Here is a 12682-nt window from a genome sequence, read left to right on the forward strand (position 1 = left end):
TGTCTTGTGAGGTCCGATGGTCTCTAATCCTCCGATGTCCAGAGATCCTATGTTTGTAGCTTTTGGGCCTGTTCCATGGCCAGATATCCTTTATTTTGCAGTTGTAGGGCCCCTTCCATGTCAGCGATTTTTTGTTTAGCAGCTGTTGGGGCGGTTCCAAGATTCTTTTGACAAATGGGCTGTCCTTGAAATTCATTTTCAGCTCATTAAGATGTTCGTGACATGTCGACGAGCCAATTTTCTCGGAGTTCAAATTAAGACTTTGTAGGCCATGTTCTTCGCTACTCCATTAGAATTAATGTTCACTTCCTACTGGTCTGCTTGTTCATCTCATCAAACTCTTTCTGTAATTTGTTGGGTATCAAGGAATGTAAACTCTCTCTCTCTCTCTCTCTCTCTCTCTCTCTCTCTCTCTCTGTTTCATCTACCTCCGTTATTTCTTTCAGGATATTTGTTTTTGCCTGTTCAAGCTGTTCCTACGCGCGATATTTGTTCACACAGTGGATGGAAGTCTTAGTGATATACTGCAATAGTATTTCGTATTCCTTTGGGACCGTGTACTTTATCTACGTGTCTTGTCGGATCTTTTAAAGTGGCTTAGAGAGCTCCATCAAACCCGCAAGTTTTCCAGAGCACATTTTATTCTTCAGCAAATCTTGGCTTTGCGTACAGTTTTGGTCTGTGTGTTTTGTCAAGTAGTTTCCGGTGAAGAACGCGTGACCATGATCTTTGCACCAAAACAGACCTCTGAGTGTAGCATCATAGGATAAGAGCGTTTGTGTCTTGTGTTTGTGTTGGTGTCCGCGTTCAATCAATGCTTTTACTCATTTATCTGTTTTATCCTGATTTTTCATTTCTTTTTTATCGCTGTCTATCACAATAGGCCTATCTGTCAAGACGCATTGCACACGAGAAACACATTTTGTACAGAGATCACGCTCATGCATTTTTAAAAGTATTATTGACACGTGTTCAGCATATTAAATCTTAAAACGATTGAGAGTATTTATACAAATGTTTTCAATATATTTATAATAAATGTTAGGTTCAGTAGCAGAAAGGTATGTTAAATATTGTTGTTAAAAACAAACAATGAAAAGTATGAAAGTGGGTTGTGATGTATCTATTATTCATTGGCTTGTGAGTGTATGAGTGGTGCTGGTAGATGGTATCTCAACCCTGACCAAACTCCTGCCACCCCAACCCCCAAGCGGGGCTTCTCCCCAGGACCCTAATCCCACTCCTGACACTTAAGAACCTTTGCCACCTCCGACTCGTTGATATAATACTTGGTCTAGCTCTCAAGTACGTCTGGCACTTTCATGTTCTGTGTTGATTTTGACTGAGTTTCAAATACTAGTGTAGGCTATATACATGCTTAACAAATGCCGTATCACACATAGCATATCACTTAGGCAGCGAAGCATTTATTTTCAACAGAACGATAGTTTTTATCGTTAAGTATATCTATAGATCATTAATTGTTCAATATGAAAAATAAACTGAATTTTACAATGTGCCCCTTGGTAATACATTCTCATAGAATAGTGTATATATAGAAACATGCAATAGATATACGAATTATTTTATACCGAATATGGGTCCTGGGCGGCTGAGTGGTCTAAGGCCCTGGGTGGCTGAGTTGTCTAATGCGCTCTCCTTTTCAGACTGTAATAGTGCACTAAGTTTTTAGAGATGATTTCACTGTACATTCTGTTATGGTAAACGTGACACGTAAACATTAAGCTTGACATCTTGTTTAGACTCGCTATAAATTGTTGACTGCGAGGGATGGAATCTGTTCTTGTTGGAAAATAATTGAATTTTTAATTAGGACTCACTCGAGTAACGGTTAGAGATAGAGTGCAATGTGAACGCAAGGGCAATAGCGTAAAATGACAAAAGTTGAGACGAACATCAGGAACATTTTAGGAAGTCGGGGGTCATATGAAATAGGTGTCATAAAATGATATTTCCTAGAATAATTATTAACAAATTCGGACTAGAGAATATTCTTCTGACTTCAATGGAAGAAATACAATTTTTGGCGGGTAAAATTGTAATCATGATTGGCTAAGGTAAACGTGACAGGGGGTGTTCCCAGATGGAATTCAGGGGTTTAAAATAATCTCCCTCGCAATATTAGTCAGTCCAAGCTTTTCTAACGAGGGAGAAAGCCTGAAGGGTTTCGAGTTCATCAGAGAGTACTCTTCTCGTTAAATAATTCATCATAGGGACAATGGGCTCTGGAAATTTGTGAGAACGAAACCAGAGAAGAGAGTTCATTCTCTGGTGATAAGGGACTGAGGGTCGGGTAGGCAAGGTTAGTCTCAATTATATACGATGCGTTCATGGATGTAATTTTGTAATTATTGTTGAATTTATTCATTCTAAATTTACACTTCAATATTTCCTTGAGTTCAGAAATAATCATGCATGTTATACGATTCATATATTGTAAGATGGTCATACCATATATCGTTATATGAATGAGCTCGGAATTAGTTGCAATCGCATGTAACAGAAATCATATTGTGTAAGATTCCATGCATTTCTTGTAATACAAATTTTGTGCATATGTAAGTTATCTATCTTAAATGATATTTATGCTGAGGATTGATTTTTCCCCTGTCTGAAAATGTATGTCAATGAATCGCTAATTAGAACAGTAACATAGTTAGGACAAGGGGTGAAGTCTATTAATTCGTGTACAATTAAGTTATGAATTCTCTTAAACCGAAATTGAGGAATGTGTTCCGAATGGACTAGTTCATATGGCAAATTTGTAGCCACAGCAATGAAATAATAGTTTCTGAGAGGTTTAAGTTTGTCATGGCCTCAGTTGGAATCTCAGAGCAACTATAACGGGATATAAATTCACGGTAATAAGGCGTGAGTGTATATTTGGTGCGAAATTAGTATGGCTAGTTCTGTTGAATTTCGATTGGCAATATCTGACGCGAAAAGAGTGGGAATATCGGTTGATCCCAGGAGAAGACAACAAACCTGACATGTATTTAGGTTTGATACTATTTTCTATATTTGAAGGAAAATACTCCATACATTTATAGCACAGTGAGAATAGAGCACAGTCTGAAACCAGGAGGTTGATGAAGAAGCTAAAGAGAGAGAGAGAGAGAGAGAGAGAATGCAAGACATACGGAAACCCCGATCTATCGCAAGCAGTGATTTGGTAAAGACCGGGAGCACCAGGTAATACTGACATGCCGGCAATATGGGTTCGATCGGTCACTCGATAATATTGTAAGGCCATTTTTGGTCATTAAGAGTGCTACATAGTTTTGTACATAGGAACTGATAGTGTTATGTTAGAAAAGGTCAAAAGCTTGGGGTTGGGGCGATGGAAGAGAGGTTATATCATCAACATAAAATCAAGAACAATTTGACAATGTTTAATGAACTGTGAAAATAAATAAATAAATAAGAGCTATAGTTATGGTGTGTACAGCCTGTTTTTGTTGGAATAAATATGTTACTCTTGTTTATTCGATATTGTAAAACGTGCTATTTTTAAAGATCCAAAATGTACTAACTTGACACTTTGCTTTTTCGTTTTGTCACTTTGGATTTTTGCGCCGACTGTACTCGTCAGTTGTCTGGCCAACAATGACAGCGCTCCCCTATTTATAATCTTCCCCCAGACACCGCATGACACAATTCAACCAGTCGCTGAATGCACGGCAAGCCATGTAACCAATCAGTGTCTTGTATGGTGTGCCGTGTATTGCATTGTAAACAATAGTTTTTGCATGGTATACCATGTCAACATTATAAATACATAAATTACATAACAAGAAGTATTTGAATACTCTATGACTTGTCTATGAAATGAATAACAACATTTTATGAGATCAAGTTTATGTGAAATTAAACTTTATGATGATAACTTAAGTCTTGAATAATGGAATCGATTCATGTAGACGCTGGTTCTGCACTTCATGCAGACGACCGCTACTGTCACATCAAAACATGAATTGCATACATCCGTGCAACTGTATTGCAATGATGTTATCACTAAAACCTAAAAATTACCTTCTTACAGTACCCTACTATCATTAGAGAGAATAATTGCGAATGCGGACGTATAGAATCTCTAAATACGAAACACTCATGCTAATCCAAAATGGCGGACATCGTGATGCAAGGATATACATGGACTTTTCTAGTCATGATTTTGTAGGTATTTTACATAGATTACAAATAGTAATAGCATAAGAGCATACTATTTGTAGCAGATAAACTAAACAGTACACTCTGAAAACTTTATGACAGACTTTCAAAGACGTTTTACCGAAAGAACCTCTACCTCGAAAATAGGTTACACATGTTAAGATTGGTTGCCAGGATTGGCTGCTAGTTTGACAATCCATAGATACCAAAGATAAATATAATTGCTATTCTTTGTAAGTGGAACATTCTAATTCATATGCATATTCATATTCACTATATTTATAAAAAGAAACTTAATAGAAGCAAAGACTGAAAATAGTATCCATGTCATTGTGACTCTAGCCATAGTCAATACAATATGATGAAATATTTATATCAGAACGGCTAATTGAATCTCGCATACTTTTAGAACGCTTTTTCTGAAAGTAAATCATTCACATGCAATGTTCAATTTCATTTTGTTCATGTAATTGATTTAATTGTTATATTTTATATACTGGGGTTCGTGTTGTTCTATTCTATATCTCTGCTCAGATCTCTTGTAATCTATCCATTAATTTATATTTTATTGCATTGTTTACTCGATCTGGGCAATAACACCGTGGTCGATAATCTTCTAGATAACGATAACTAAAAACTATAAGGAGTGGGGGAGATAACTCATCATCACCTCCTCCTGACAGACAACTCAAACATCCCACTTCTGTCAGCTTAAGTTCGGGTCTCGGCTCGACCAACGTGGGTATGTGAGAAAGCTTGCCAGTAGTTTCATTTTGGTCGGTGGTTCTTTTCGGGTTCTTCCTCCAAACACATGCACTTGCCGACATATAAAAATCTTATAATGTGTTCAAAATAGACGTTAAACCCCATACAACTTATCACACACAATAATATTAGCGATGTGAAATCGATTCATTCTCTGACGTTTATACAGAAAGACTGTCCGGCTGATTTTAGATGCATGTTTATCGCACCCGTCAGTGAACTCCTCTGTGGTTGAAACTCTAAGGTGCCTCGTTGTTAGAATAAAATTTGTAAATGCAGTGTAAACCTCAATCGATCTCGATCTCATTCGAAAGAGAACGAGAGAGAGAAGGAAAGAAAGATGCAGCTAAGTGCGATGACTGATAGTGGCCAACATATTTACAGTACAAACTATGTTTAAAAAAAAACATTACGTGTACACATCTTTCTACAACGTGTCAATGACGGCCGAAAACTACAAAGTAACACAAATGTTGTGTATGTACACATCTGAGTAAAATGCGTACAGGTCCAGATTTGTCTTACTTTAATTGCTACCGATATATAGTCATGAGGGGTCACAACTAACACTAATTAGCATTCATTTCACAATAATACATTAAAAAGAACAGTAGTGATCTCTTGTGTTCTTTATACGTTGGTCTGGATCAGTTAGAAGAGCATTAGGAAAGAAAGCGATGGATAACAGGTGGCGCAAGTAGTATTAGCAACATTGAAAAAATCAGCAGTTTGAACTAAATGTGAGCCCCCCCCCCCATCTATCTCCTTCTTGTACACCTTATACTTTGTATTGACACACCGCTTTAACAATATATTTATTTACATATATTTTCGTTAAAAAATACTGACTATATTTGCTATTAACTTGATTTTTGCAATCCATGTCCTTAAAATTACTTACTATTAAATACCATATATCTTACATAATTTACACTAGCTTTAGTTACACGTCACACATGCAACTTAAAATGACAGGAACAGTAAATGGCTTATTTATTATAGGAAAAGCTATATAAACTTTGTATGTTATATACTCTGTTTAATATTTATTCTTCACATCTTTGAATTTTGTTCTGCACTACCCTGATTAAAACGGAATGTAGAAGGAAATATCGACATTGTTATGTATATTTGATTTAATTGATTTAATTTTATTTATTTAAATTGTAGTTTCAAAATCTTACAGACAGGAAATACTTAGTCTGGCCCTGAAACTCCCTTGGCTGATCATTTAGGGATTAATAAAACTTACCACAAGATCTTGACTCACTTTAATTGGCCAAAAATCAAAAGTGATGTTTGTAAATTCTGTAGATCATATCATACTTGTCAAATGGTAGTAAAACCCAATCAGAAGATAACCAAGGCTGATCTGCAACCTATTCCTGTATTTGACGAACCATTTAGCAGGATAATGGTAGACTGTGTTGTTCCCTTACCAAGGACCATGTTATGTAACCAATAATTGTTGACCATAATGTGTGCATCAACAAGGTTGTCAGAGACAATTCCTTTGAGGAATATTGAATCTAAAACAATAGTAAAAGCTTTGATAAGTTTTTTTAAACTCAATTTGGCCTTCTTACATCTGTCCAATCGGGTCAAGGGTAAATGCTTAGGTCTGGAAATTTCCAGCTGATTATGCTTGAATTAGGTATCCAGCAATTCAAGTCAACAGTGAAATCATGGTTTGACAGAAGTACAATGGAGAGACATTTTGAGTCTGGTAATAGAGTTCTGTCTCTCTTGCTCATTCTTAAAAGTTTTCTTCAGATTAGGTATTACGGCTCTTACAAAGTTAAAAAGAAAATGAATGTGTCAAATTATAATGATAGTAGTCCTGGGATCCAAATAAATTAAAGGAGTACCAGTATATTGAGAGAGATAGCCAGGTTAAACATTCAATTAATTTAGTTGAGCCTGTCCCAGACATTGAAGATTTAAGTGAATGAATACCATCTGACTCTACTCATTTGGAATGACAAATCTTCAGAATTCAGAAATTATGAATGATCTGGACCAGAAGCTTTTATATTTGCAACAGCAGAAAGGAATAAATTTAAAGAGTTATTATTTGAATATGAGCTCTTATTTCCAGATGTTCCTACAAGAACAAACAAAATTTTCCATGACATTGAAATTGTCAATTCATAACCTGTGAAAAAACACACGTACGGGATGAACCCTCTCAAACAGGAATACTTGAAAGAAAGAAGTTCATTATTTGCTGGAGAATGATTTCCTATTACCCAGTAAAAGTGATAGGAGTTCACCATGTATACTTGTTCCGAAACCAGATAAAACTTTCCGGGATGTGTGCTGATTACAGAAAGGTTAAAAGTGTGACTAAAACAGATTCATTTCCATTACCAAAAATTGATGACTGCATTGATAAAATCGGAAATGCCAAGTATATCACCAAATTTGACCTTCTAAAAGGATTTTGGCAGATACCACTGAGGAAAGGAGCAAATGAAATTTCGGCATTCGTGACTCCAGATGGACCTCATCAATATAAATTGATGCCGTTTTGGATGAAAGGTTCGCCAAGTACTTTTCAACGTCTCATGATTAAGATCACCTCTCGTCTAGATAATTGTGATGCTTGCATCGATGATGTCATTATCTACAATGATATCTGGAAAGAACATTTAGCGATAATTCGGAAATTCTTTGACAAACTCACTGATGCAAGTTTAACAATTAATATTTCAAAACTTTTGCTCCAATTTTGTTATAATTGCTGAACCCCTGACATATTTATTGAGTAAGAAAACCATGATTCAAAAAGACGAAAATCTTGTGTGTCGTCTAGTGTGCTGTTGTTTCTAATAAATTAAATAAGTACCAAAGAAATTACTCACCATATGAGAAAATGTTTGGCTTTGATAGTGGCACTACAACATTTTAAAGTTTACATTAGTTCATATATATATATATATATATATATATATATATATATATATATATATATATATATATATATATATATATATATATAATACCTTTCCCTCAAATATAACTATAATGGCTTCCCTCTAGTACGTAGTAATACTTTTTGATGTTAATCTTACAATTTAAGTCAATTGGCCATAGAACACAATTAATTTTACTATATGTTCTCTACATTTGTTTCTCAATACTGACCTTTCCACTGTGTGACAATCAATACAAATCGTATGTTAATCTAAAATACCTTCAAAGATGACTTCACGGTGAAGTTCTTGTCAAAAGTTGACCTGCATGATTTTGAGAGGCTGGACTGTCAACAAAGCAGCATGTAAACAGAACACAGATGTTACTTCCGGATCATCACCAAGGCCTTATTACTCACTGTGCACTGTCGCAGAAATACACACGGAACATCACACTCTGAGCTCATATTCTCAAGAATAATCAATTACCTTGAAATCCCTACCAAAAATGCTTAAATATAACTCATCTATCACCACCAAAATGAGAGGAAAAAATGTTCTAAAAATTGACTAGAACTACATTCGTGGGTACTGAACTGGAAGTACTAATTGTGACCTGATTCCAATTGCCTCCAGCATTTCCGGCCAATGTATAATGCACCGCTGTTACACGCTATTGGTTAGTTGGCATATCATGCTAAGGGAGGCAACTAATGAAATCCAATAGATTTCGCTAGGACAAAGTACTACATATCTTTTCGATCCGCCAAGGTGTAGATAGGGTTATCATATCGGAACCTTGGCTAGCGAAGATGTATAGATACATGATACTTTCAGAAACAAAACAGGGAAGAACCTACCTCCCCCTCCATACAACACATTTCATAGTCTATGTATCAAATATCATGGGTCAAAGTATACGTAATTTTTAAACTAACATCCATAATTTCATTTCAAACTAGCAATTTCAAAATCACCCTTCATCTTTCCATTTTTCTCCGCTAATTTTGTTTTCATTTTTTAATACAGGCTTGTTATGACGCCGACAAGGCAACTCATGAGGGCAAACTGTACACGAGTCATGGGACAGATTTTGAATTAGCCACCTGCTGCACAGATAACAAATGCAATTCTCATTTGGTTTGATCGGCAAGTTTTTAAATTTCTTTCGCTCTGATATGTAGATTATGGGGTAATCCTAAACTAAGCGTAGTCACTTCCAGAGAATAATATACAATCTCAGAGAATAAAAATCATTCTGATTGCCAATATTTCTGTTTTATTTTTCTGACTGTATGTCACACTAATGCTACGTGCGACATAAATAATATTCCTTGTCAATAACATATATGCCTTAGACATGTAATTCCTATCATCATGCAACAGACTGACAATTATTTTGCAATGAAACGCATGAACTGTTGTTCTGTGTAATATAACTATTTAAGGAATCATACCAGTAATTCTAAATTATGCAGATACCAGAAGGTTTACGGTGGTGATCACTGGAGACCGTATTTAATACTTGGATATCGTATCACGTTTCTTGTTTTGAGTTTTCGTGGACTTTTATCAGTGCTTTTAACTTCTAGTAAGATTTTGTCTGTGAATCTATACCACTTCGATTTTTTTTTCCGGCAGGCTAAACTTTAATTTGCGTACTCGGTGCTAATCTGATTATTACGGTAGCTTATATCGGTACCTCGTTTAAGGGACATATCTCTCACGAAAAATGCAACGAAAGCACGTCATTTTGATTGATCATAACGTTTGCGTGTACGTCAACCAATAAGTGCATATTTTGTATACCGGGTTATCTGGTGCACCAAATAGTTTTATTTTACAAGAGTATACATTGATTATCTGCAGAACGTGAATACGTGGTGTGATCCCTTAACAAAGATAGACAAGCATTACTTCATGTATCGAGATAGTCTAAAGATTCGTATTTGTAATCAAAAGATAAAAGTATACAAAAATTGGGGTCGGTGGGTAGGGGTGTATTTCATGCATACTATCAATTAGCTGTAGGGCAACAATTTTGAATGAAGTCAGAGATATGGTTGAAGTACTCTGCGAAGGCTGACACGTGAAGAATATTGATGACAACGTGTTACGTATGAAAACTCGCACACATGTGGATATGTAAGAAAGCATGTCAGTAACATCACGTGGGTTGGTGGTTTTGCTCGGGCTCTTCCCGGGTTCTTCCTCCAACAAATATACCGGCCGCCATGTATGGCCTGTCCAGTGCTATAAAAGGTCAAATATCACAAGTCCAGATCTGGTCTGGTGCTAGTGGCCAAATATAAGTCTTTCACATAACCATTAATATGACATACTTTTGCTAGTAATGAGTTACTCTCTTGGTAATATAGCAATCATTTTTATGACTACGTAACAGTTTCAGAGATACAGATTCTGGTACAAAAACACAACATTGACGCATGGTAAAACATCATCTGAAAAAGTAATACGATTTGATGTCGAAATCAAGGGTTAAGCCCGTGAGTTTATAGTGTTGCATATAGTTTCCGTCTTAACGCGGGCTTATGAAAAAGATGATATCGCATGAACAATGTTTGTGTTTCCATTGACTGACTAGATGAATTTTTAGGGACTGAACATGTTTTGTCTTGGAAACAGGATACACTATTTTACTAGGGGAGTTCTACCTAGTTACAGCAAGCCTTATTACGATGTGTCAACGTTATATAACGTCACAGAAGTTGAAGTATTGCACTAAATCGATGACTGTCTTGAGGGCCGTAGAGAGCGATCACTTGCCTTGGGGTAAGAAACACCCGGGCCTCTCCGTGTTCTTGTTCAAACAAAATGTTTCTTTTATAAAATTAGTTTTGTTTGGCCCGGGTTGTCCCCTCTCCCACCCCACCCTTGTCGGTCCTAACTGTCTTCTCCTTTGGGAACTATTCTCTTGCAGTGATATCCGGTGGATATACTGCCCATTGCATTCGGCTACGACACAATACCCAACGGACAACTGTGTAGGAAAACAGTCCCGAACAAAAAAGGCAAAACTAAATTTAGTATATTAACTTCAGTACAATACGAGGTGACAGATGAATTTGCATGACGTCCTGCAGTATCAGACGGCTGTTGAATTTGCATGATGTTCTGCAATATCAGACGACGGTTGACTTTGCATGATGTCCTGCAATACCAGACGACGGTTGACTTTGCATGATGTCCTGCAATACCAGACGACGGATGACTTTACATGATATCCTGCAATATCAGACGACACTTGAGTTTTCATGATGTCCTTCAATACGGCTGGAGTGCTGAAGATTTTCAGTTCCTCAGTATGATTTATTGAAAACATTATTTCATAGACACATTATGCTGATATCAGTTTTCCTGGAAGGTACTTACTCGTGTATTGTTTTTAATGCACGTTTCCATATACTATTGTTCAACCAAAGAAAACCGGATGTTGGTCTTTTATAAAATATCACTCGGTATTGAAGTCCACTTGACAAATAGGTGTTTTACATTATTTGTTTCATTAATTGTAACAGACAGACATGGAAGGTACAGGGACACTGCTATATCTGTTTTTCATGTGGACCTAATTCTTTCTAATTGTCTAAAGAAAGATTAAAGGATAAGGTAAGTCTGCCAGAGTTATTAATCGCTCAGTAGTTTTACGCTGGAAACAAAGACATTGCTAAAAGCGCAGTAAATATATTTCAACCCCGGCAGTAAGTTTTTCAAAACATTTCCACGATTTTACCTTGAATTGATAATACTCATGGAAACATGGGGTCTCGTAGCGAGTTTACGTTTTCAGATGGGCCATTATTTCATATGAACGGTGGGTCAGTTTTTAAACAAGGCGTCCATGCATGTCTTTACGCTGAATTTATAGTGTCCAAAACCTTTGGGGAGGACATGCCGCCCTATTTACTCGTAAATTTGATTTGAATAATGTAGATTCTTAAAACTCTCAGGACCCTCTTAACATTTGGACCTTTATTAGTATATACAATTTTAATGCGTAGATACAGTGAAAAAATAACCTCTGATGGTGGTTTTGTTAACTGAATTTGTGAATTTCGTGCTAAAAACGTTCATAGAATGCATTTCGTTTCTGTTATGCAATAGATTTGGAGTAAAATTGACACCTGTTCCATTCTTCGGAGAAAAATATTTTCGTTTATCGTTTAGAAACTTTAGACCATACATGTTAGCTATTGATAGATGTGTCGTCTAGTGAATGTATGTTTGATATCTGATCGCTAGGTATCTTATTATGACTGCACGATTTTCCAATCTGATCCACAGGTGAGTATGGTGACTATTCACGATTTTGCTATCTGATCCACAGGTGAGTATGGTGAATGTTCACGATTTTGCTATCTGATTCACGGGTGAGTATGGTGAATGTTCACGATTTTGCTATCTGATTCACGGGTGAGTATGGTGAATGTTCACGATTTTGCTATCTGATTCACGGGTGAATATGGTGAATGTTCACGAATTAGCTATCTGATCCACAGGTGAATATGGTGAATGTTCACGATTTTGCTATCTGATTCACGGGTGAATATGGTGAATGTTCACGAATTTGCTATCGGATCCACAGGTGAGTATGGTGAATGTTCACGATTTTGCTATCTGATCCACAGATGAGTATGGTGAATGTTCACGATTTTGCCATCAGATCTTCAGGTGCCATACAATGAATGCACATCCTTTTGTCCATATAGTTATGTATGATTGATTTAATTATATCTAATTTAATATGTATTTATTTCATTTTAATTGTTTGTCAGTTTGAATTTTTTTCA

The 12682-nt window shown here is 36.2% G+C and overlaps 1 protein-coding gene across 1 annotated transcript in view; it reads left to right on the plus strand.

Annotated features, from left to right (window-relative positions):
- Positions 1-9118, plus strand: part of LOC149778380 (uncharacterized) — an 81774-nt gene extending 72656 nt beyond the window's left edge. Inside the window, exon 21 of the mRNA XM_089939208.1 lies at positions 8901-9118. Within this exon, the coding sequence (XP_089795334.1) occupies positions 8901-9017 (117 nt within the window). The 3' untranslated portion in view covers positions 9018-9118. The remainder of the gene's footprint in view (positions 1-8900) is intronic.
- Positions 9119-12682: the final 3564 nt, after the last annotated feature.

Source organism: Sinohyriopsis cumingii, chromosome 17 (genome assembly GCF_028554795.1).
Source record: "Sinohyriopsis cumingii isolate HCF-2022 chromosome 17, ASM2855479v2, whole genome shotgun sequence".
Lineage (NCBI taxonomy): Eukaryota > Metazoa > Mollusca > Bivalvia > Unionida > Unionidae > Sinohyriopsis > Sinohyriopsis cumingii.